The sequence below is a fragment of the Thunnus albacares genome, chromosome 6 (assembly GCF_914725855.1).
Source record: "Thunnus albacares chromosome 6, fThuAlb1.1, whole genome shotgun sequence".
In the NCBI taxonomy this organism is placed as follows: domain Eukaryota; kingdom Metazoa; phylum Chordata; class Actinopteri; order Scombriformes; family Scombridae; genus Thunnus; species Thunnus albacares.
Window position 1 is genome coordinate 12543142 of NC_058111.1, and position 26721 is coordinate 12569862.

Below are 26721 nucleotides of genomic sequence, written 5' to 3' on the forward strand. Positions count from 1 at the left end.
CAGCTCCACTTTGTTTTCTTTGTATTATATTTGATCTGTTTTTTTTCAGCTGTTTCTCGTGATTATCTATTCTTTCTCTTACTTCTCCTCTGTATGGCTCTTTGCTGGATATGATCTGCTGTTAATTTAACTTATTTTTCCTGGTTTTAATACATGGTCTCTGTATTTCACTCTAAACTTCTAATGATGTGTTCAAGTCATGAATGACATCCAGTTCTGTAGTGAAGTTACTTAAAGACTATCCTTCATATCTCTCTTTCTGGAGAGCCATGTCAAAACAAAGGAAGGGTTTAAGAGTGAGCTGGACACGACCTGTGAATTTCTAACTATCCTTCCTTTTCCCTTCTGCCATGCTGCAGGCTGTGAGCGCAGCCCTCAAGCCAGAGTATGACGTGCTGGTCCCACAGTGTCGACCTCTGTCACCGGGAGAAATTCTGGGCTGTACCTCCCCTCGCTTGGACCGCAATGTCAATGCTATAATGTAAGAAACCTCTCATCTCTTGTCTTCCATCTCACACTTTCAGGCTCGGTCCTGTCCTTTCTTCCTGGTAGTTAGCAGAGATATCCAGATAGCCAAAGATATCCAGCCTTGACTCATCCAGTTACTGCACCACCTACCCACACCCCCTGTTAGGTACCATAATTACCCCTTGCCATTGCCATGGCCACCAATGTGACATGAGGAATAATCAGTATGACATCACACCAGTCACATCAGACATTGCTAGCTGTGACAAGTAGCTATGTCTGTGTGCTTCAGATCAGGATTCTATTATATATCCAGCCAGAAACAGCCAGATGCTGATCCAGAACGGCACGACTAAAAATACATTCACACTGTGCAAAGCATTGAATTTTATAAAGCCAGACAGACACAGACACTTTTGACTGTTTCAAACCAACCACAACACATCCAGCTGCTCACCAATTTTCCATGTTTTAAGAAAATGTTTTCACAAAGTATGACTCCTACTGCGGGCACGTTCATGGTGGCAAATGATAAACTGTGCAACATGTGACTGTTTGTTGGTAAATTTGCTTCATCTTTGTGTGATTGCCTGTTTTAAGTTCTTATTTTCCTCTTCATTTCCTCTAAACCAGAAAAAAATGATGAATCCGGTAGGCAGCAGCATGTGTCCTAAAAGGTTGGCTCTTCAGTGTTTTTACAACAACATAGCTGTTCATGTGAGACATTTCTGTGCATGCTTATCCTGCCTGCTCTGCAGGGAGGAGAGTGTTCTGGCGATATAACAGGTGCAGGCAACAACCTACACCTTCGCAGCCACTTTGCGTGTCTATACATCTCACGCCGCTCTACAGTAGAGAGAATCCTATGCTTTGTGGTGCACAGTGAGATAAGGTAATTCCCCGAGTATAATTACGCCTAGGTGCATCACCCAGTATGTCTGATCTAGCGTTAGTCCATGTGATTAAAATCTCCCGGTGCATTAGATTAAAATGGCTGCACGAGGACGGTGTTATGACCAACGAATCGAAAGCCGCAACATAAGGAGGGACAAGATACCGGGTTAGATGCAAAAGAATACATTTATTAAAAAGAAAAAAAGGATAAAGTAAGAGAACAAACGAAAAACTGGTTGTTGTGTCAGGGAATTGAGAGAGAGTGTAGGCAGAGGAAGAAGCCACCTATATAGACCAAGCCCACATCATCACACATGTGCCCTCAGTCAGTCATCAGTGAGCTGCACCTAGAACACAAAGACATAAAACAGACACACACACACACAAGCAAAACAGTAACAGGACACAGAATGACACATAACAGACATCCTTTGCTGTATGCAGAAGCCAAGCCCTATGGGAGACAAAAGCGGAGTGTGTGTGTGTGTGTGTGTTTATATTCTTGTACGAGTGAAAAAAGTGGAAGGTTTAGGGTGTGTTCTCTATTTTCCACTGTCTCACAGTCTCTCACTCTCTCTGTCATCACACACGTACATGCAATACACCTGTACAACATGCAGAAGTAGTGAGGACTTCAACCCACGTGAAGTGGGCCGTATCCCTCCCATCCTCCCTGTCACTGGTGTAGGACAAGGCTCATTCCTCCACAGAGTGTACAATTGTAATCATAAACCTAAATTGAGGAAATGTTTTTATTATGCATTGTTTTGTTCCAGAGACTCAAAAATTGACAGCCTTACCCAAACTTTAATTTCCGAATATATAGTTTATTAACAAGCTTCTCTTTACGAATTATCATAAAGGCTTTGATACAATTTTTTGTTCTTTATCTCTTAGAAAGACAGCACAGAACAGAAGCTTTTCTTAAAAAATGCATGATTTTATTCATCTTCATACCTGCAATAGTGTAATACATTTAAATTCATACTTAATATTGGGTGATCTTAGATTAATTAGTAATGACTCACTGCTCCAAAAAATGTTATATGCACAAATTTGAATTACATTTTACCTCAGCTTTGAACTACTTGAACATTATGAAGAATGGGCAGTGATGTATTAGTCTTTGAGGCCAGATTTGTCTTTAGAAAAGCTTTAGAAAAGACCTGTTCTGTCTCATTTCTCAAATGAAGAAAAATATTTTTTAAAGCTGTAAAGTGCATTGAAAAGAGCCACTGTATAAGAAATGATGAGTCGACCATTTCTGCCTGGCGCCTCTGTTCTCACTCTCGCTCACGAGAACAATATGAAGATGTGAATGTGAAGATACAGCGTTGCATAACGCAAAGATGCACAACATTTACCATTATAGCGAGAGCACTTTTACTAAGAACAATGGAATGTGGATGGAAGGACTGTGATCGTATAGAGAGTGAGTCTAGCACACCAGCCTCTTAAAGCTACAGAGAGCTGAGGACAACTTTGGCTGAAGTGCAGCAGGCTTATTGTTGGGAACATAATTATATGAGGACCTTGGATGTTGCTAAGCAAAGAGAAGCAGTGCAACAGAGGCTCTGCTTGAATTAATTTTGCTTTCAATGTTATTTGTGATGCACACACGCACAGAGAGACATTTGTGTGTGCTTTTACACAAACACACACACTTACAAATGAAGTCTTGGCTAGACACGTCTCCAGGTAGCCTATATGGCAAGCCACCCACAGCCTGTTCCAAGCAGCTCTAAATACTGACCAATTAGTGGGTTTAATTGAATGTCCTGTCTCAGGAGGCCCACTTAGACTGTGCATGAAGGGGTACAGGGGTACCGCCCTGAGCCCTCTCACACTAACAGCAGGACTTCTCTCAGCCCGACCCTGAGAAAGGGGGTTGTGTTAGAGAGTTCTGCCTGAGCTTGTCTTTTCAGGCACCTACATGCCTCCATGTACTTATGGTTTGTGAACTCTGCCTCCGCTCGGGGTCCGGTGAATCCCCAGCAACAGACCCTGGGTTAATTGGAAGGGCTTGCATTCTCTGTAAACAGCATGCTGCAATCGTTGGGGTCATGTACCAGACAGCAGAGATGGGCAGACCCTCCACCCCAGCCTCAGGCCTTCTGCCTGGTAACACTTTGATCTGATGTTAAAAGGCTGCAGAGAGATTTAAAAAGAGAACGAGAGAGAAAGCCGGCGGAGTCAATAGGAGAATAATAGAAATGCTATTTATTGTGGTTTCACATTGAGTATGATCGTCTAGAGGGAGTTTCCTTTGCACAAATTATTTTTCTTCATTTCTTCTCTTTACCGCTAACTGTGAATTGATTGGTGTTTTTCTTTAGTTATCTGGGAGATGGAAGATTTCACCTGGAGTCAATTATGATCGCAAACCCAGACATCCCTGCCTACAGGTATTGTAAATGAAACCAACTGTTATCAAATGTTTTCTCCTCTCTGTAATTTATGTACAGAAATCATCTATAAAATGTTTATTGTAGTCAATCAGTGTTAAAGCTCTTATGTTATTCACAGAAGTTAAAATGTATGTAAAAGTTGGGAAACTAAGGAGAAAAGAAAGCAATATATATGTGTGTGTGTACATATGTTAAATACATGATTGAAATACTCAGAAGAATGTTTTCAGCATAGAAAATATATTTTATAATGCTACTCAATGCTATTCAAATTAAAGAATCCCTTGCAGTTATGATCACTCGCCTCATTGCGGTGTCATGATAACGTTTTGTGAGGATAAAGTTCTGTTTTGATGAAGTGTTTGTATGCAAAGTGAAATTGTGTTGTTATAGACATATGCACTGCCGCGCAGATCACAGGTCTCTCTCATAAACAAGATTCTAATCTCAAGTGAAGCCCTTGTACCGATGAAAAGGAGATTAGATGCTCAGAAATACCTCCATTTTCCCTAAGATACACTAACTCCTGTCATACTTGATGGCTTTTCATGATTGGATTTTTTTCATCTTTTCTTGCATTTCTGTCCTCAAGATAAATACCTGAACAATAGACGGTAATGTGTGTAATATGGTTTGTCTGGTTACGTTTGTGTATACATTAAATCCATGCTGTATGCTGTTTGTAGATATGACCCCTACAGTAAGGTGTTCTCCAGGGAGCACTATGACCACGAGGCCATGCGTTCCTTAAGGCTTCAGGCTATTGACAAGGCTCGTTCGGCCCAGAGATGGGGCCTCATCATGGGCACGCTGGGTCGGCAGGGCAGCCCCAAAGTCCTGGAGGTGAGAGTCTGCATCATCATTTCAACAGTCACAGTGGCCTCATGCTCTGAAGCCACTTGTGCAATGGTTTGTAATATTTTTCAGTGCAAGTTTCTCTGACAAGTGGTTTGGTGACATGAAGTACTAATAGGACAAGCAGTCTTCACACTGAGAGCTTGTTAGTTCACATTTAGGATGATGCAGTCAAACAGCCATAGAAAACCCTATCCTGAAGCCCACTGCTGGCTTCAAAGTTGGTTGTATGTGTTATTGGTGGGGATGTAAATTTTAAGCACTTTCTTTTATCGATTGTCAACAACTTAAATTATGAATAATGAATAAATATTTAAAAGCTTCAAAAGTATTGTACAAATCCATGTTTGTCCACAATCAAAGAGTTTTTTAAAACATAACATAGCCCCATTAAATTAAGAGCTTGAATCGCAAATGAAGTAAATCTGTAAATTAAAAAAAATTAATGAAAACAAATTATTTTAAATCAGATAACCATTCAGTGCAATTAAAATAAATCCTAACCCATTCAAACCACCCGCACATTGTTATACCAGGGAACACCTTTGATCTTGTCATATTGAAACCATTCTTGGCGTGTCCGCATCATTGGCTCTGATCAAGATTGCTCTCAGGACAAACAACTCATCTCAACTGTATCAACATTCGCTTTAAGTTCAGCCACTGAAAAGAGTAGCTTAGATAGAATTGATGTCCTGGGAATTCACAAATCCTATGTATCTGCACACACACTCATACTGGTCCATTAGGTTCAGACCCATAAGTGAGAAACTGAAAGTCTTTGCAAGTACGAGCTATTATGCATTAGCATGCACACAAGTCTGTCTGGGGGTACTAATCGATCGACTAAGAAGCCCTCTCGGTCACTCTTAACCCACAGCTGCTCCTCCTGCTGCTTTCCCCTCCACTGCATGTTCCATATTATTATCTTTATTCTCTCTTTTGTTTGAAATGCCCACGTTTTGTTTTTGCTGTACAGTTGTGTGATTGACTTTGTTTAGTAGTATTGCCTTCCTCACATCATCATATCTGAATTAGTATAAGTGTTCGAAGTATGGTAGCATACACATACCTCCACTTGAATGCTAGAGTTTAAAACCATCACACCCACGTTTCATCACTCTGTATACATTCTCAGGCATATTTTGGTGTACTTCTACTGTTGATAAGTATACATACTTGACTGATGACATTAGCATTGATGTAAAAAATATCACCCAGTGAGGGAAAAGTTTCACTTTAGGGCGCCAGGGTAGGATGGATTTTTTTTTTAAAAAGGGATTTGAATAGACCCACCAGCTCTCCCATAGCGATCTGTCAAGATTAAGAAGTGGAGTATCAGATAACCTCTTAAGTAAGGGGTCAGAACTATCTCTGATAAGAGCACAGTCATAGAAATGTCTTGCGATACTCCCAAGGACAGTGGATATCAGCAACACTCATACCTTTATCTCACCAAAAGAACATTTACTGGATTTCTTCACTTGGTTTAGCTGCCTTCTGCATCCCTGAATAACACCTCAGTCCAAATACCAATGCACAAAACTTTAAATGCAGAGTAAGTAAGGGAGCAGAGTTCTTTGCACTGGCTAAACAGTTTAATTTATTGATCTTATATGAGGCCTGGTGTCTGGTCTTGTGCCCAAGTGGCCCAATCTAGCTCCGCCTGAGGGAGTAAAGTGGGATCAGTGTCACCTGAGCCCACTACCCTCTGGGTAAGGGTAGGGGTCTGGTGCATTGTGAATTGTGCAGTAGGAAAAGCTGTGGTTTGCCGTGGTTTGCTGAACTATGCCTATAAAAACTGGCTCTTGGGATATGTAATGCTAGAGTTACTTATTACAGCTGGTTGTGGAACAATGGCTCAGATCATTTGCTTGCCAGGAAGGGTCATGGGAGTGTGTCTGTTCAGTCTGCATTTGTCTCGTGGACTTTAAAAAGGTTTATGATTGTTGCCCTCAAGATATATTGTAAAGTTGTGTTATGGTTTTACCGTGCCACTGATTCTGTGACAAAATCTCTACAGTAGGTGTGCCCAAGGAGTGGAGAGACACCAGCTCAGTGACCTCAGGATTGCATCTTTGCTTTTTATTGATGATGTAGTTCTGCTGGTTTAATCAGACTGTTACAAACAGTCATTGTTAGTAGTTTAAGTGTGAAGTCTGAGGGTGTGATACTCTGCTGGAAAACACTGGATTCCCCTCTTTTGGGTTAGGAGTGAATTGCTGCCAGAAGTGAAGGAGTTTAAGTGTTGTCTTTGGTCTTGTCCGTGAGTGAGTGTATGATCTAGTGTGTGATTGACACGTGGGTTGGAGCAGCATAAACAAGTCTTTTGCTGGACATTCCTCTCCTACAGTTTTGAGCTCTGGGTGGAGACTCAAAGAAAAGGATCATGGCTACAAACACGTGAACTGAGTTTTCTTCACTGTTTGTCTGGGCAGATAGTGACAGGTTGAGGAGATTGGACATCTGCCAGCAGGAAGAGTAGAACAGCTGCTCTTTTGTTTTGAAAAGAGCCAGATGAGATGGTTTGGGTACCTAATCAAGACATGTCCCCGTGGAGGTACTCTGGGCAGTGCCAACAGGAAGGACACCCAGAGGAAGACCCAGAATATGCTGGAGGGATTTCACGTCCCATTTGGCCCGAGATAGCTAGATGGAGCTGGAGGACATCGCTGGGAAGAAGGATGTGTCAGCTATCTTGCTTAACTTGCTGTCAGACGATACAGAATTGGATAAGCAGCAGAAAATGGATGGATGGATCGATGAGGCTTCAGAAACTGAGAGCTGGATAAAACTGTCTTCCTGTTGAAATTGTTAACAGTAGCACAAACTTCTGGACGACCTTAAATTGTATGTGTGGGTGGAAGTCATCGGTTGTCAGATTTGTAACTTATCCTTTGTTATGGTGTAGTATAGTAGAGTTTCACAGCCCTAGAGAGAATTGTGTTTGATGTTTGGATTGCAAACCTCAGTCTCTTTATTTTACTCCCTTCTCTTTGTAGCACCTGGAGTCAAGGCTGCAGTCACTGGGCAAGTCCTTAACTCGAGTGCTCCTGTCTGAGATTTTCCCCAGCAAGCTGGATCTGATGCCAGATGTAGATGCGTGAGTATTAAGATATACACACACATACACTAATGTGCACCCAAAGTGGGACACATGCTTTTCATGAATCATAATTGCTACTCCGCAGCAGATAAAGTGGCAACTATGGCCACATATTCTTCTAGCCTTGCAGGAGCCAGCTCGAATTTTGAAAGCTATGTCTTTATTAAAAATCATCAGTGTAGAAAATATTTATTGAGAATAATTTGAGAGCCAGCAGATGAGAGCCAGTCAATGAGCGAAAAATTGATGAGTGGTTTATAAGATGATGACAATTTGAGGCGACTTTGAATTAAGCGTCTTATTCACTTTGTGGCTGTATCTGGTTCGCAGTGTCATTTTGGTCTTTTCCCCCTGACAACACCCCTGATGCTTTTAAGCCATACCACAACGCATGAAGACTGCAACATTTAAGTTGTGATTAATTTCATTGTCTTCCACTCATCACCAAAGACTTTTCTCCTTTGGCTCGTAGTTTTCTTCATTTGCAAATTCTTAATCACCGCTGTGTCTCTTTGTCATGAAAAATGTGTTATTTATCTTTCACATCATGGAACCTGGCAAAACTATTATGATCAGCAAATAGACACCTAAAAGTTGCAATCAACAACATTTGAAATGTATTCTGTAAGCATTGTTGCACACATAATTGAGGAGTCAGCATCATTTCCAAGTGCACACCATAACAAGAGCTGACAAACGCTAGTTTATAGTGTATACAGTAGCTTCATAAATATAATTGGCATTCATGTCTTGGTGAGATTCCATAGTTTTGCCATCATAGCAAAAAGAAATAGTCAAGTGTAACCAACTTCGATGCTTGAGACAATTTCTACAGCTTCGAGACATGAGGCATGGAAATAGGAAATTAATATATGAATAATCTATTTAAGTGTTAACTTTTCTCTCTTTTACTTCCGCATTAAGGTCGGAGTACGATCAAAACTAGAAAAATAAATTACCCTTGCCCTTGCTCAGGATGGTTTTTTATATTTTACCTTTAGGTATTTTAGCTTTAGTTTAATTCTAATCATTTTATTATGAGTCTAAAAATATTTTTTCTTACCTGAACCTAAGGAAACCGTGAACACATTAGACAAAATAAATTATTTGATCAGTGCAACATTATTGATACACACATGGATATTGTCATGACTTGTTCCTGATCATCACAGCGGCAGGTGCCGATTCATGCTCTGCCACCGAACGCTGTTATCCATCCCGGCAGCACTCATTAATGTCTTCAAAAAATCAAGTTTCTTCAATGAAATATCAAGTGCTCAGGCTTCAGAGTGCACTTTCTCCCGTCTTATCTGACTTCCAACCAGAAGAACTGAGGTGAAGATTGACAAGGGGTTAGTGAGACACTGGTGTGCAACAGTCCCAATCACACTCGCACAGGCACTCACACAGTCACACACACACACACAACACTTCTCACACTCCCTCAGATTGGCCTCTCACTGTGGAGTAATGAGAGGTGTGATGTGTGAGGGAGGAGTGGGTGAGAGGACAGAAGGTCTGAGAGAGATTGAGAGTGAGTTGGAGAGAGAGAGATAGAGAGATGCAGAGGTAGTTGAGGGGGCTGTGTTGCAAAGCGAGCGATCACGGTAAAAGCAATATTTTTCTTTGTTTTTGGCTCTCCTCTTCCAAGTGACGTATGAGTGCAACTCCAAAATTATGTAAGTCAGGCACGATTCACCCGACCAAAACAAACCCTCATTACAGAAGAAAGGCTTTTCAACAAGGTCTATTTCAGTAGCATTTATGGTGTGGATGTCAGGAAAAGGAAAGTGTTTGAATACAAAATTAAGGCCCACATGTATGTACTTTTATACTCAGATTACTATAGGTGCATCTAGCTGCAAAAAGTCCATATAATGAAAAGTGTTTCTAATATTATATATAACACCTTTCAGTACAATCCATTGCAATTCAACAGTGCCACAAATTATAGCCTCCAAAAACGCCAGTAAGTTGAATCAACACATCTCTGAAACGGTCTCAATAAAAACTTCAATAAAAACATTTATAACCTTCATTAACTTAGGACTTATTGCAGGGCTGTTTTATACTGCATTTGTTTTAGCATTATGTACCCAATTAACTAGTAAGTGAGTATAAACATCAAAATGCAATGCAATAATTTTGTCTTTGTACTATTTAGGACTTGGGCTGGGTATCGTTCTGAAAAAAAAATCAATACTAGTGTTGACTCAATACCTTAGTTTCTGTACTGATCCTAAAACAAAACTTTTTTCGATATCTTACTTAAGGGGATATGTTTTTGTACAAAATACTTTTTTTTCATTTCACAAAAGAAGCCAAATATTCTTCATACAAGAGTGGTGCTTAAATAAAATAGTGTAATCAGAAACTGTCTTATCAAAGAATAAAAATTCAGTACCAGCTCTCGGTGCTTGTCAGATTTCGGTCGATGCCAAAAAAGTATTAAAGTTCAATTTCCAGCTCAATTGGAGACCTTTGCATTTATTTATTTTTTATAACGGTCCCTTTGTCCTTGTTAAAAACGGTTGTTTTTTGTATTCCTTAATGAATCTAGGTTAGAAATGAAATACGAAAATTGAAGGTTCACTTTGGAAGATAAGACCTGTTGACAGCTATATTTGTTTGTTCAGACTGAGATTGGACAGCAGTGGGGGGGGGTCTCGTCTGCAATTATTGTGGGCTTTCTGATAAGCTCCACTTGTAATTTTGTATATTTATCACCCATTTTACTTTTCCTCTGTTTACTTTAATTTTTTCCCCTTGCTGCTCCAAATAGTTAATCAGCACAGGCATCCTACATGAGACTACAATAGACTTTACAAACCATCAGGTGTTTCATGCTGCGTTGAATCCACATGTGTTGAGGGAGGGATGGAAGCAAAGAGAGATAGATTGAGAGATAGCCAGTGGGGTGGAGGAGGACGCATTAGTGCTCAACACTAGCCGACACGTCACACTGTACAGAGCCCACCCCTGGGCTTTTTCTGTCATTAGACACACACACTCACTCATATAAAGAAAGAGACACCATTAGCATATGCTCTTAAGTGTGTAATTAGGCTGTCCCCAAGCAGGTTTTAAACTATTGTACAGATATCTGCACCACACACACACTTATCTCAACCAGACCGCAAATACCACCCAGTTCATTGCAGCCTTTTATCTTTCTATTTGAATTAAAACTTTTGACACCACCGGAATGAAATTGTTTGTTTTAATCCAATTAAGTTTACCCTTAAAGGTGAACACATTCTGTTCTCCCGCAGCTTTGAAAGGTTAATTGTTTTTGCTTTCGGCAGGTCAAGACTGCGCGTGTAATTGAAGAGAAGCCATGCAGGTGGAGGTTCTCCCAACAGTGTCAGGGTGTAATGGGCCACAGCAAGTAACGCAGCGAGACAAGAGCTGGAGCTCACATTGCATAGTAGCACTAAATGTCATGTGGTCTCAGCTTTATATATCACAGCAACTCCCTCCTCAGTCCTGCATCCTTTTTCTTCTTATCCTAGTCTCTTTGGGTTTAAGGGTTCTTCTTTCTGACGGACTTACACAGATTACTTGCAGAAGAATTGAAGAGACACGGTTTCCATCAAACACCTTTTCTATTTCTTTATTTCAGTTAATTTTTTCTTGGCAATAGGTTGGGAAACGAGACTTTACAGATAAGACAAAAGCCCACCTTTTTCCTTTGTCTCTGCATCCCTCCCTCTCCTCTTTCCTCCAGCTCTCTCTCTCTCTGTTTTACTGCCCCCTGTGATGTGGGATCTCTTCTCTGCCGGGTAGATTGAAGGCCAGATATGGCCTGGAAATGCAATTTTGGCCGCGTTCAGGGGGCAGTACCTGGCATGACACCATGCATTTTACTGAACTGCACCATTCAGTCAGACTCTGTGCTAATGTTAGAAAAATCCCTTCTGGCACCATGCACCAATCAGCTATGCGCTCCTCAGGAGGGGTTCTCTCTCTGCCTTCCCTTTCATGCTTTCTGTCTTACTTTCCTCTCAGACCTTACTCTCAACGGTAGCCCCAAGGATTTAGTGGAAGAGTTGGTATGCTTATTAATTACTCTACCTCTTTTTAACCACTCCTAATGTTCTTTTCAGCCCATACTACACATGTGTACATACATAGACACAGATACAGCATCATTCTATGCGCCCTATACATTTCTACACACACACACACTCACGCACACCGTCAAACTCGCCCTCTGTAATTAGTTTCTTCTTCCTGTGTGTATCAGCTAAGACGATTTTGATACATGTGCAGAGTTTGGCTACGTAAAGGGCTCCGGTTATGAGAAGCAGCTGATGGGCTTAAAGGTCATATTTCAGATTCCACTTCTCCATCTCAACTCAGCAAACTTGGGTCTGAGGAGATTGGTGCTTAGTGCAAATATGTCTGACTCAGCTGGCTTTCAAATTAGGAGGATGAATAAGAATTCAGTCTTTGGGGGGAAACTGTTTTTTTTTTTTTTTCTTTTTTTTTTTTTTAAAGTGTTATTTGAAAATGAGAAAATGCCATGCGTTTGCCCAGAGGGGGTAGAATATTTCTGTGACAGAAAGCAGAGTGGAGCGAGAGTCAACAGTGCAATCAATTCTGCAGCTGAGAAACTGTGTGGAAGTTTGAAAATGAAGAATAGACAGATGGGGAATTTGACAGTGCGGCGTTGACAAGAAAGTATTCAAGCAATTACAATAAAACTTCTTTTTTTTTTGTCTTTCATGTGTTTTCCATCCATGCCTCTATATTCGCTCGTACACTTACTGCTTAACTCTTAAACAGATGTATTCTTATTGACATTTACCTAGATTCAGCACTATCTCCGGGGTTTTGATATGCACTGCAGCTTAATTCATATTTGTCAATATTTCTGAAGGAGCTCCATCATTAGGATTAGGGACAAGGGAGGGTCCGCTGCCTCAGTGGAGATGGAGCTGTGGATAGCATTGATCTGTGAAAGCTAACCCCAGTAGCCCCGGACGCTTCTCTCCGTCTCCATTTTCCCATTGTTCATTTTTCCCTCCAGTTGTTTACATCCACGCCCTCCTCATCCCTCTCTCATGCATTTTCCAGAGTAAACACTTTTCTCCCTGCCAATCTTCCTTCTCTGTTCTCCTCTTCTGCTCTTGCTTGTGCCTCTTCACCAGCGCCCCCCCCCCCCTTCCCCACCTCCCCAAAACCCCCCCTGTTTTTGTCTTCATTGCTCTTTCTCCCTATCGCTGTATATCTGTGTCCTCTCTATTTTTCTCACCCCCCCTCCCAATCTCTCTCTCATACACAGCCCCCCCCCCTTATCCCTCACCCTCCCTCTCTCCACCACCCTGTCTGCCAGCTATGTAGGCTACCTCCGTGGAGACCGGGCTGGTGCGGCTTTTTTATTCACACTCACCTAACCTCTCCCTCTTTTCTTTCACTGCATTTCTTCTATTTTCACCTCTGCTCACTCCGTTCCCTGTTTTTCTGTTTATGCCTCCTGCAACCACCCCCTTTCTCCCTCCCCCCTCCACCACCACCACCACCACTACCAACCTCCTTCTTTCACTGGCTGGCTATGCATTCAGACAGTGTAGTGTGGCTGTCTTTAGAGCTGTTGCAAATCAGGACAGATCTCTCCAACAGATGCTGGAGATCAGGTGGAGGGAGGCTCCCCCGCACAACCCATTGCATCACATATCCACATGCAGCATGCAGTCGCAGATGTGCCCTGCCTGTCTAATAGGATCTCAATCTCTCGCCCTCTCTGGCTGTTTGTTTTGCACACGCATTTGCACCCACTCAAGGATGTACATTTTGTGCAAAAAAAAAAAACATGTGCCTTTTCTCCCACAGGTGGGTCCAGATCGCTTGTCCACGCCTCTCCATCGATTGGGGCACAGCCTTCTCTAAACCCCTGCTGTCTCCATATGAGGTAAACATGCACCTTATAGTCTCTCAGCAAGATTACAACTGTCACTCACTTACCGGAGGAGGCTGATAATGCATTGCACACACACACAAACACACACATAAACACACACAGACCTTCCAGCAGGTAGTACACCCAACCCCTCGGTAGATGTTATGCTGAAACCTCCATCAAAGTGCACACAGGTAAGGGAACAACAACAATGTTAAGTATAGGAAAGTGTTTGAAAAGGAGGCGAATTTGTATAGAATTCATCAAGGCCCGCTTGTGCTGGAGATGGAATACTCCTCCTCCTCCGCCTCTCCCTTTTCTCCTGCCATAAAGAGCCACACAGATCAGCATCAACAGCGGACTAGCACCCCCTACTGGCTACAGGACCACACAGTTCCCCCCCCCCACCCACCCCCATCCCCTCCCCTCTTTCCTCCTCCCACCCATGCAGCTGTCTTGTTTGTCTAAATGGAGGGAGATAGATCGGTCAGCAACCCATAAAGATCCATTTCAAAGCGAGTGTTTGTTTGTGTGCCGCTGCAGCTGGTGTAGTGAGCCTGAAAAAAAAAGAAAAAAAAAAAAAAAAAAGAACAAACCTAAAAACAGGCTTGCTCTGTGATGGGTTTGGCAGTTATGTGCTATTATTCGACTTGGCTGGTTTGCATCTGATGTCACCTATTAGTTAACTCAGTGATTTTTTCCCTCAAAGACGTGCTGCTGATTTGAATCCTTGTGAAATGGCTGCGAGGGGGAATTGCTGTCTTGAATATTGGATTGTGATTTGAAATGGTTGCTGTTTTTCCTCTGACTACACGTTTTTATGCATGCCGCTCCTGCTGCACATACAGTACACTTCACAATGAGGCCATTAAGAACGATGACCGCACACACCTTCGAAGTGATGACGACTTTTTATTGTTTTTGACTGAGGTCTATACAGTAACGGTGCATGTGAAGTAGCCCCACTGTAATGAGGAAAGTGGCAATCTGTTTTCTTAAGCCCTTTGTATTAGAGCTGGCTTTGCTCTCCCCCCGGTAGCTATTTGGGAACAATGTCTGTGCATTTAAATCATTTGCATCTGCACTCGTGTCTATACGTGCGCTCGTGTGCTTTTGTGATAAGTCTTAATTCAGCGCCATCTCATACCTGTGAGTGTTATATGTCTCGGGTGCGCTGTGCTTTTCACTATGGCATTTATAATGAAGATGAAGAGGAGCGAGATGGGAGGGTGGAGTGAGCAAGGAGGAGAGTGGTGGGGGGGGTGGGAGGGGGGCAGCATTTATTTTCAGTGCGTCTCATGTTATATTTATAGTCAATAAGACACACTTGGCTCTCCTGTCAGAGCAGGGATTAGCAAGAGAAGCTAGCTTCCATAGAGAGAGGCAGTTGGTGTGAGAGGAGGAGAGCAACGGGTAGCAGCTAGAGGAACGAGAGGAGGAGGAGGAATAAGGGCAGAGAAAAGGAGAAAACGAAGAAGACTCTAGCGGGAGGATCTTTGGGGGGAAGGAGAGGCAAAAAAATAAGATGGTGAAGAATTCCAGTATTCAGTTTGTTTGTCCAGGAGGAATTCAGTTGACCCACATATTGTTTTTTTTTAGAAAGCTGGATGTGACTGAAGAAAGTTATTATTTTGCATGTTTTTTTATTTATTATATTTTTTTGAATAAATGCAAAACATATGTGTTTTACAGCACATAAGCATCGATACAAATTGCGCAGCACAGTATTTGTGACAAACCTATAAGTAATACAAATAAACTACATTTGCTTCATTTCCAGTATTTGTTTGCCTCAAGAAAATCCATATCTCAACCTCTACTGCTGTTTTCCTTTAATGTGTCTTGTTTATGTAAAGGCATGAAAAATCACTTTAAGGGGAGGGTTGTGTTTGTGTTTCTATTTTGGTTTGTTTAGAGATACAGCGGGTATGTAAGAGAGCACTCCCTTGTCAGCGTTGTTACACACCATGTCTCACTAAAAGAGAAAATTCATCACTTTCAAGCTGCTTCTTTCATGTCTTCTTCTGTTTTCTTTAGGGGAGGGGGGGGGTGGTTATGATTTAATATGACTTGCTTTATTGTTATATGTTGTTATACATGTTCTAAATAAGCCCAAATTAGCATGGAAATTGTTTGGAAGATGAATGAATACTTGCATCAATTAATAAATGAGCAATCATTTGTTCTTTCATTCAGACCGTTTGTTTATTCATCTGTTCAGTCATTCAAGTGCTCTTTCCTTCATTCACAATCAATATTCACAGGCACTTCTCTTCCATATGGAGCAGTCTGCACTTATGTCACAGTACTGTCATGCCAGTGCTGTTGCTCTCCTCTAACAGCTGTTGTGTCATGCAGTGCAGCTGCATAGGGATAACATGACAACTCTGCCTGTTATCCAAGCTTAATATTATGACACCTGTCTTGTCTATATAGTCAGTCTGTTGCATCTTCCCATCCCTCTGTTGTTCCCCGCAGTGCGTTTTGCCCCAAAAACTGCGAATACAGTCCTACTTTAGATAACAGGGCACTGATATCGCACTTTAAGCTGTTTTTCTTCTTTGTTTTTATGTTACTTGTGATTAACTGTCTTGTTATGTATCTCTCAGGCAGCTGTGGCTCTGCAGGAGATTGGTTGGAAGGAAGTCTACCCCATGGACTTCTACTCCAATCAGAGCCTGGGGCCATGGGCGCCCAACCACCCTGACAACCAACCTGTGAGGCCTTCTCGCAGACAGACCCAGGTGAGCAGGCAGGGCTGGGAGATAAAAAGAATGAATGACAGAGGGGAGGGGAAGCTGGTAAAGAGTGAAACCACACAGTGATTAGCATGTGTTTGATGGCTTTTATCAGTATGTCACCATACTGACACCCAGTGGCACAATGACAACAAGACATGTATTTTGACATCTCACTCTCAAGGCGTGGTTGTGACCTTGACCTTGATGTGCATCACAAATATTCTCATTTATTAAAAAAATAAATAAAAAGAAGACAATTAGATATCCAATTGTTGTTTTGAATAAACCTTACAGGCACCATATTACCACTAATCTATCTAAAGTATACTGTGACTGTTCCAAGAGTTAACTCTATCCCACTGCCTGCCTGCAGAAGCAAACCTCGGAGCCAGCCCTCCCTGCCAAGCAGTGTGGGCAGAGCCAGTGCGCCCCCTGTGGCTGCAAAGGGGAATGACACACCACGGCCGGTGCTGTCTTTGACTCGTCCCCGTGCCTGCCAGTGCCTCTGTTAACGGCTGGAAGGAGGTCAGACCAGAGAAGGAGAGTGGGTATTTGTCCAGAAAGACAGTCTATCAGCGAGTAAAGCCAGAAGAGCCCACAGCCCCTTTGGAAATAGATTACCAGCAATAAATAATCCCTCGTTTTACAACACAGCAGATAAAACCAAATTCATCGCTCTCGTTCACATTTTCTGCGTGTATTCTGAGCTCCGGATATATGCAACAGAAAGAACGGCTCATATGTTAGAGCTCATGCATGTTCATGTGAGTCAGATTTCAATGAAGGAACTGCTAAGAAAGGAACTCTTCCTGCACAGAGGACATGTGTGGGTCTTACTCTAAAGCAGGCACGGCCTTTGTGATTGTTAGAGAGAAACAGCACGAGATGACCTTGAGCACATTGTATGGAATTAAAATGTCTGTTAATGTGGGTGGCTTTAGTCAAACCCAATCCACTTGTCCTTGGACAAAACACTGTATGCTGTCGGACACTTCAAATGAGTTTCCTTTCATACTGTGTTCCAGAGACAGTCCCCTGTGGAAATCAAGTGTATTGTATGAAGCACTTTATTTGATGTACAGTATGAGTATTATACCGAAATGCAGATAGTAAAAAAAATGCGATGTCATGACATAACCTTGTTTCTCTCACACTTTTCTAGTCAAATTATGAGAAAATAAATCTGAAATGAAACCTTTCCTCTTTGTTTGAGTGTTTTTGATAAATGCAAAAAAAAAAAAAATATGCAGCACCACGCTGAAGCGATGAGATGTTTTTAAGGCTGAGGGGTATGAGTTCCTAGATGCGTGCAGTGCTAGTCACGACTGCTCTCCATCCTCATTATTTATTGATAGGGGAGTCTGTCAATAAATAAATAAATAAATAAACACTCTCATTGCTCATAGTTTGGCTGCCACAGCAGAAGCTGATTGACAGCAGCGTGCTGTGGCCTCAGCTGACCCTGAGAACTTACGAACCTTCCCCAGGTTGCAGTACATTGTCTCAGGCATATATGATCTTCTGTGAGTTTTGTTATTTGCCTGGAACTCAGATCCTCCCTCTACTTTGCACCATCGTATCTCCTTGGCAACAGGGGCCAGCGTGATGCAGCCGGTCCCGCCACATGTCCGTCTTCTCATGATGTGTCTCACGTGTCCCACTAGTGGTTGTTATATTAAAGAGCTCAGTACTTGCTACAGTACAGTGTCAAGAATAAATTACTGGCCGGCAGAGCTCTCTCTCTCAGCTGATGTTTATTTTTTTGGAGCACTGTATCAGGGGAGAAGTTTAATAAATCCTCTTCTCATCTTAAAGTATGCTGTTTTTTAATCTCTCAGCCTAAAGATTTGTTTTGCTTTAAATATTAATTACCGGTTTGAACATCAGTAAATGTGGATGTTTTTTAAAAGATGTCCTGGCTTAGCAAGACAAACCTTTTGTGTGACATAGTTTAAAATTTAACCATTATGGACACAACAGATGGAACTAATGGATATTTGAATATCATAATTGCAGTCAAAGGGAACCCTTATTACATGGCCGTTATAGGTCTGGAATGCATACCACAATCAAAACTAATGATATTCCTGTCAGTATGTCTGATGTATTAAACGTACCGACAAGAATTCCAATTGAAATTATTATCACTGATGTTTGTGGACTTTCAGTTGGACAAGTCATTCATAGTTTATTTTATAGTAGTTATGATCAGGTTGAATATAACAATTTTTGTAAATGTATTCTGAACAATGTAGTATAATTCTTATTCTCACTCGTTTTTATTCTTTATTGTTGTTTATTTGGATCCCAATTAGTTGTTATCTCGGCAACCACGACTCATCCATAGATACATGTTGAAAAGTCTATAGTGTAAGAATACAGTATATACACGATAATCACCAAATGTTTATACTTAAACTATATATAGTATATAATTATGTCATTGATCAATGACCTTTAAAACAATATCCCCAGCCTGATAAAATGACACCAAAACTAAATATATGACATACAAAATAATAAATAGAATAACTGACTGGTAAAAAGGAAAATGAAAATATATATATTCCAATTCATTTGAACATCTGTACTTCAAACAATACTTATTTTGCCATTTTTTGCAACCATATCTTCAAGAATAACCTCTGGAAGATATGCAAACCTGTGGTTGTTTTTTAAAAGAACTTTTACAATATTCTTGATATATTAAGTATTACAGAGTATCCCAGTGAGACCTGGTTCTGCACACTTTTTATTGCATAGTCTAGACACCACCTTGCCTTTGTTAAATATGATGCAGTGTTTGTTCCTATTATAATAATAAAACAATTAAGTCATTTACATAAGAATAATTCTTTCAGATAGCGGACAAAGTAAAGCTACTGTTGAAACTGGGGAGGAAAAAATCTGTCTAGTTAGCCCAGTTTGTTTCAAATTGAGAGTTTCACCCAACCCTCCTAAACTTTAAGTGAATTTTTGAAGTACTCGCATGGAACTATTTCAAAGCGTACTGTGGGTACTTGATTTGGCTCATGGAAGCAAACTAATAGGGGAGTCAGACCTGAAAGTTAATGAGGCTCTGATCCACAGATCTGTTTTAACTCTGCCAGCCGCAGACAGACGGCTGTGTGAGTCATGTAAACCCCAGTCAGTCTGTCTTCTTCTTTCAGCTTCATTACCAGCTACACCTACAGCTGATTGACCACTAGGTGGCACTGTTTGCACAGCTTATTTGCAGTCCTGTAAGGAGTTCAAAGTCACTCACTTCTCACTGTGGAGAGCCTGGGCATTAGAGCGAGTGTGCTTGGCAGAGTGCGAGTACCCGGTGTACTTTTGTAACTTGTGTGAGCAATTGTTTCCAGATGTGCTGAAAATTTGACTCCACGTTCCTTCATCCTCCTTGGCATCCCATCTCTTCCCTTCTCCCCCGCACCCTCCCTGCTCTGAATATTTGCCATCACATTTCCTCTGCCACCAACACCCAATTTCCTGTCCTTAGGGTATGGCTGGCCACAGAGAATTTGTGACAGGTTTATGAGTGTTATGATTCTGCAGAGGTGGCAGGTTTGAGCCTGTGCTAAATACAACAGGTGCTCCAGTCACGTAGTGCTCATACTGATATCGATATAACCTCACTGCATGGTCAGCTGGTTGCTATTAGTACCCAGCGCTTGTTTGCATAGCCTACAGCAGTAAGCAGTGATATGACTCAAAAGCCATCAGCTAATGCACCCTCAACAACCACACATCATCAAACATCTAAAAAAAGGTTGATTTAAATAACATATTTTCAGTAAATATGTCATATTTTTTGGCTTTGTCTGGTATCTACGAGCAGGAAAAATGTGTCCGCACCCGTGAAGTATTGAGTTGTTTGTTTCTCTGTCCAGGGAAAGGCTGAGTCACAGCTGAGTCCCCTCCTCTCTTTCACTGTCACTGACCCCATCTGTGCACCTTCCTGCATATTGGGAAACTTTACATTTACCCTCTTCCAAGTAAATGCATTATCTCAAGCTTTTATCATAGTCTACTGTAGCATTAATTTGCTTTCCATATGTTTCCTGTGTTTACTGGACTTTTAAGTCCAAAAAGGAAATCAGGCATGAGTGCACAAGAGAAGTTTTGAGATATCTTTTATGACTCATGGCATTATAACAAAAATAAACATAAGAGGAGGAGATTTGTTTTGCAAGTTTGTTTTTGCTTCTTTTTTTTTTTTTTCCCCTCCATCTGTGTAGCTTTGAGGCAGTGTGACTTCAGACAGCCACATGTGACTGGGGCTGTGCAGGGGAAGGAGTGGCAGTTGAGCACATGTATATAAGATCCAAAACTGAGTCAACAGAAGTCTGTATTTCAGTGTCTGCTTCTCTTGTTTTGTATTTCTTTCTTGTTTTTTCTCTTTTTGTTCCTTCTTCATGTCCCCTGGATTACATTATAAGTTAACAGAAATGACAACAAAAGAAGACTGATTGGGTTTAACTCGCCTGTATTTACATCTGTCAAGACACTCTGTAGGTGGGTGAGAAACTGTTTAGAGGAAAATATGAAGGGAAAAAAAATCAATGCTCAGCTGCATAGGAATGGTGTTTGCAAGATTTCTTTGAGTGCGCTATGGCAAAAATAATGAATGTCTGATGTGACAATGTATGTGCAATTTCAGAAGGGCCTGAGGAGAGCTGCATGATGTCTGTACAAGTCGTTACTGCATGATTTGGATATTTTACTGAATATTTTCTGAAGGGGCATGGTCCATGCAGGTTTCACTGTTACTGTTTACTGTCACGTATATCTTTCCTATAATAAAAGTAGTCTGTTCTTGAGAAAAATGTGATTGGACAGGTGTTTCTGACTAGCTTTTGTACCACTAATCTGCAATATTATATTTGCTGCAACACCTGGCTAGATGGAAGAAAAAAAATAAAGCAAATGAGACTTTTTAGTACATAAAAGCATTTTTATAAGCTGCAAGTCTCTTAAGAGGAAAATATGACTGAAGAGAGGAAAATTAAGTTTGACAGTGACCAAACAGCCTTTGGTATTAATATTAAAAATGTCTAATTCGAAGTGTTTTTGTTTTTTTTTTTGATTTAGTAAGGTGAAAGGGGAATACTAATATCGCTGGAAATTAGCAGCTATGTATTTAACAACCCCTTGATCCAGATCCCTGTGGAAATTTGAACAATAAATGATCATGTCTAGAGGCTGCTGACTCTGTGTGTGTGTGGGAGAGAAGAAGCCTGGGCGGCCAAACAGCAATGTGAAGGAAGGTTGCTAGAGGGTTGAATAAGAGTCTTTAGTGGAGAAAAAAAAAATAAGTGGTGTAAAGAGATGACTAATTCTGCGTGGGAGGTCAGCCTGTCCCTGATCATCCAGCCAAGAGCCACCCCAGCACAGGGCTGTCACAAAGTCACCTTCCTCCTCAACCCACTCTGTCCTGCCGTGGATCGTCAGTGTTTTCCTCTCATTCTGTCATCTACCTGTTCTTATTAATTATCTTGGTCCTCTCTTACTCAGTTTAATGATACGTAGCTAAGTGGAAAACCTGTCAACTTGAGGGCTTAATGATTCTCATTTATTGCTTGACTTGAAGGTTTTATCGTTGTTTGTTTGTAATGCAATTCATCCTGTGACGGCTGTTAAACTGCAGTCTAAAAATAAAAGTTTCTAAATAGCTAATTCTTTCTAAATTCCAGACATTCATCTTTTGGTCAGCAATTTTAAATTAAAGTTTATTAGCTGTAGTGATCTGCTACTTCCTGATATATTAAAGGTGTTATAATAATGGGGGATTTGTAGTTTTATGATGAAGATTTCATGTATTTTACAGATAATACATATTATCTATGTATTTGCTGGGAATTCCCCACACATCCAGGCAGCTCAGTCCACTGCCAAATGTCAATTTTGTTCCTGAATACTAACTTTTATGTAATTGTAAATCACGACGCTATTTGAGAGCAGACTATAGTATGTTAATGAATCAGTATCTAATCATTAGTTGCTGGATATTTGTGACTCTGCATATTGACCCTTTCTGAATGAGTAGATTTAATAATGCTGACTTATATTAGGGATGAGCAGCCACTGACTCATTGTTAAAAAGCTGTTATAACCATGCAGCTGTTAAAAATTAAATTGGTGAAAGCGAGGAGGAAATGTGAGTCATGATGGACTCATAGCTCACCACAATATACCGCACGACAGTTTACCAGCATCTAGTGTGGTGACGTTAGCTCATAAGATGGCATATGATTGTGAATATTAAGTCAAATTTGTTTTGAACATGATTCATTGATTTTAAGCGTCATTCATGAGCTAGTGATGCCTTTCCAAGAAAAACTTCTACTACAGTAGTGATGATTAAAGGTTTTGTGACATTTTGTAACCACCTGCTTCAGAGTTAATCAGGAGTAAATCATTTAAAAAAGTGGTCTGCATCCAGATTCACAGGTAATTATGGACTACTCATTAACATAATGTGTAACAGGCTGTTCTTAAGAAATGTATCAGTACCTACAATACTATTTGTTTGTTATTTGTTATTATTTTATTTCATATATTTACAAGCAGTTATTTTCCCGATCTGTTCCCTAATTTGTAACTTTGCTGTAACTTTGTACTGTATCAAATCTTTTCAACACTAACTCTTGACATTTAAATGTGCAGCAATGCATTTACTCTAAAATAAATATTATAATATACATTTAATAACATTAAATGTGTAAATATCTAACAACACCTAATCTGAAGGTGCAGTAAATATAACTCATTACACAGTCACTACGTCAACGTTATGCAAAACTATTGTTGTTCTGACAAAAGCCATTACTTTATTACCAGCAGCAGTTAATGTTTTAAATTGTATATATTATCTAAGATTTTCTTCACTTATAAATGAAAATTATCTAATGCCATTATTATTGATGTACTAATCTGTTTTAGATTATTATAATATACCAGTAATTGCTTACTCAAATATGATAATAAATATGAATAATAGTTAATTCTGAGCTCATTAAGTCATCAGTCATTGTTTTCTTGGTACTCGTTAATATTCTTAAAGTGTTGCTGAAGTTTTGGGTCAAATACTGAATGTGATTTTTGTTTTCTTTCTCTTCTCAGGTAGAGGAGACAATCAAGATCACAGAATTTCAGTTATTTTTCAGTAAAATGTTCTCTCTTGTATTCTGATGAACTTGCCCACCCACCAACTTCCAATCAAACACTGTTAAAGGGAGTTCCTGTCTTTACTGGGTATGGTCAGTTTGTGTAAATGTCATGGCATAAAAGTTATGATGCATGAAACCTCTGAGGGCAACAGGTTTATACTGTAGGTAGCAAGTGATGAACGTTTTCTTTCCCTAGAATACTGGTGTGTCTGAAATGCCAGCTTTTTTTTTTTTTTTTTTTTTGAGTAAAAATAAAATATGAACTTGCTGAGCCATTTGTCATTTCCATGAACAGCTTGGCTCAAAGGCAACAGCCGTTTACTGTAGATATGGGATTAAGTCTTCAAGACCTCCTCATTTTTACAGGGAATGCTCAGGCTAAACATATTTATTACCTCCAGACTACCATATAATAAGTAGAACACTCACCATTGTGAAACTTCTCCTAAGTATCTGGCCACTTAAAACCATGAAAGAAGCTTTATTTATTGAGTTACATATCATATCTGTTTTTTCACATAAGATTTAGCACTGAATGTGCAGCATGAGGCTTTGTTCGTTTGTTTAACTTTTCTTTTTTTAACTCTATGAATTAAAAAAGAAACATAGGCTTCTTTGCTGCATGTTACTTCTTCTCACACTTTTTTTTATACCTTTGCATTATACCTTACCTCTTAAGTATTTACCTCTTGTAATTTAATGTATTATAATATTGGAACTTTTTGTTACCATGTTGCCCAAAGATAAATGAATCAGCATCATTATAACCAGCAACTGTGTCAATTTCATGATCTGAGTCTTGGTCTCTGAACAGTAAGAGTTTACGTGCTGCTGAAATCGAGTTCAGCATGTAGAATCTTACAGTGCAGAGACAAAGGTGACTCATCGCCCAGATGTTGCCAATTAAAAACTCATGGTGAGGTTTTGATTTGTTTAATTTAATTAAATTCTCAAACTAGTAGATCCACATTGACCAGCCTGCTGAAGTGTCCTTGAGCAAGACATTGAATCTTTGCCACGTCCAAGCTCAGTGCCGAGTGACTGACCCTGAGCTTTCACTACATATTTTAAAAAAATATTTCAAATCATCATTATTGACAAAGGTACAAAGTCGTGTGCATGATTAATTCATTTATTGATAGGAAATTATACATTACATGGGTATAATTCAAGCATACAAAACTAACTTTTATAAGAAAATAAAACTGAATGACAGGTAGAGCTACCAAACATTAAAAAATAAGGATTAACAGAGGTTTCCAAATATTCTCTGAGCTCTTTTCCTGACAGGATTGGATCAGTTTTCATCAAGAGTGGACATGAAGCCTCTGCCTCACACTGCTGTTCTTATAAACCTCCTTCAACGCCCAAGACTTTGATCCACGAGCCAAGAAGTCAGTCTTTCCTCCTCCAGGATATGGCTAAAATATTCCTTCTCAAATGTACAGCAGATACGTGAAGGCTTTTTTAACGATGTTCAAATATTTTGTCCTCTGGATAGCATCTCAGACATGTACAGTTTTACATAAATGACACACTCCAAGTGCTGTAAAATGTGCCATTAAATTATTTCTGGGATTTAAAAAAAAACTACCCTGCTGAAATCATTTTATCATTTCTTTAGTCACTTTTCCCCTCTTTGCTCTTTTGCACCACTCTGGTTCAGATGTGTGTTTTGCCCCCTAGCGACCATGGCTGTAGACTGTTACCAGTGGTGCTGTTGCTACAGTAACAATCTAATGCCACGGTCACCATGGAGACAGTGGGAGGAATATGATTGGCTGTGGTAAGCACTGACGTCCTCAGTGGTTTGATGATGTTGGAGATGCAGCCTTCAGTAGTGCTGGGCTCCGAAAAGGAAACTTCATACAGTACAGCAGCATCTTCCCACTCATCTTAACTCTTACAGTCACAGAGGTGAATTTTATCATACTTAGAAGAGATTTGCCAGACGTCAGTAGCCATGACTGTAGACTGTTACTGTACTTTGGAGGAGTTTTAGCAGTAAGCAGTCTAGAGCCAAGGTATTGATGCACTGACTGATCAGACAGAGCAGGAGCATAGAATTAAATCTGACTGCAGAGCGTAAGAAAACATACAAGCTGATAACAACATGCAGAAAGAGAGGTGGGAGGTGCAGAGTGAGAGAGACACTGTGACGTTTCCCTTTGATCAACAATTAAATGTCATCTACAATTGCATTACATAAACAAATCAAGGCGTGAAGTGCAAAGGAAAGGGAGGAGTTGTGTGCTCTTTACAGTTTTAGCCAAATTAGATCATATAGTATGACACAGTGCTCACAGTAACACACATCACAGCCCTTCCTGTCAGAGGCCTCAGGCTATATGTGGCCAGACTGGCGCTTATATAGCCCACTTGTTGTGTTTGTAGTATTGATTTCCATGCTGATTATCTATGAGTCAGCCACAGGATATGGACGGACAGGAGCACAGGGTGGATTGGTAGCTTATGCAAGCTCAACTGAGTAACTCTGGAACTGACGTCAGCAGTCAGGAAATTTGAGTACACTCAGGCGCTCATCTGATGTTTATATACTGGCTGTGTATGCTGTTTGAAGCTGTATAAAGTGCTTGATGGTATTGCTTTGTGCATTTTTCATTTCAGTTTTTCTTCTGAAGGAATCTGGGAAGGTGAGGAAGCAACGGAAGGAGTGTTTTAAGTGGACAAATGCAAAAGTTGCCACCAGATTGTCACCAGAGGGTACAGTTGACTTGGATTTGTCATGTTTTTGTCCGTATGTCCAGTACTTTTACTCTCAGTTACTCACATAAGTGCTAACATTAGTAAAAGTGATCTACCCATAGCCCCAGGCCATATTATAGAATAAATGTTGTTTTTTTTTTGTTTTGTTTTTTTTTGTTTGTTTGTTTGTTTTTTTTAAAAAACAACAATCTTTGTAATGTTAAATAAATGTAAGTGGGCTTTTTCGTTTTGTGTCGGAGTATTTTGACTGTCTCTATCCATGGTCCTGAACATCATCCACTGACCGACAAACCCTACTGTGTGAGCCGTAAATATCTCTAGAGATGCGCCTCTCTATTTGTAAGTGACATACACATGTTAGACAGAGGTCAGAGAGTTTAAAATATTCTCGCTATGTTACTATCGAACTCATGAGGAACTTACATGTGGGATAGATTGAACCATCGGCAAA

General features: G+C 40.4%; 1 protein-coding gene across 1 annotated transcript in view; it reads left to right on the top strand.

Annotated features, from left to right (window-relative positions):
* dph1 (diphthamide biosynthesis 1) overlaps positions 1-17573 on the top strand; it is a 61412-nt gene extending 43839 nt beyond the window's left edge. Inside the window, exons 6-12 of the mRNA XM_044354195.1 lie at positions 360-481; positions 3699-3767; positions 4457-4613; positions 7628-7728; positions 13567-13645; positions 16243-16377; positions 16748-17573. Of these exons, the coding sequence (XP_044210130.1) occupies positions 360-481; positions 3699-3767; positions 4457-4613; positions 7628-7728; positions 13567-13645; positions 16243-16377; positions 16748-16828 (744 nt within the window). The 3' untranslated portion in view covers positions 16829-17573. The remainder of the gene's footprint in view (positions 1-359; positions 482-3698; positions 3768-4456; positions 4614-7627; positions 7729-13566; positions 13646-16242; positions 16378-16747) is intronic.
* The last annotated feature ends 9148 nt before the right edge of the window (positions 17574-26721 follow it).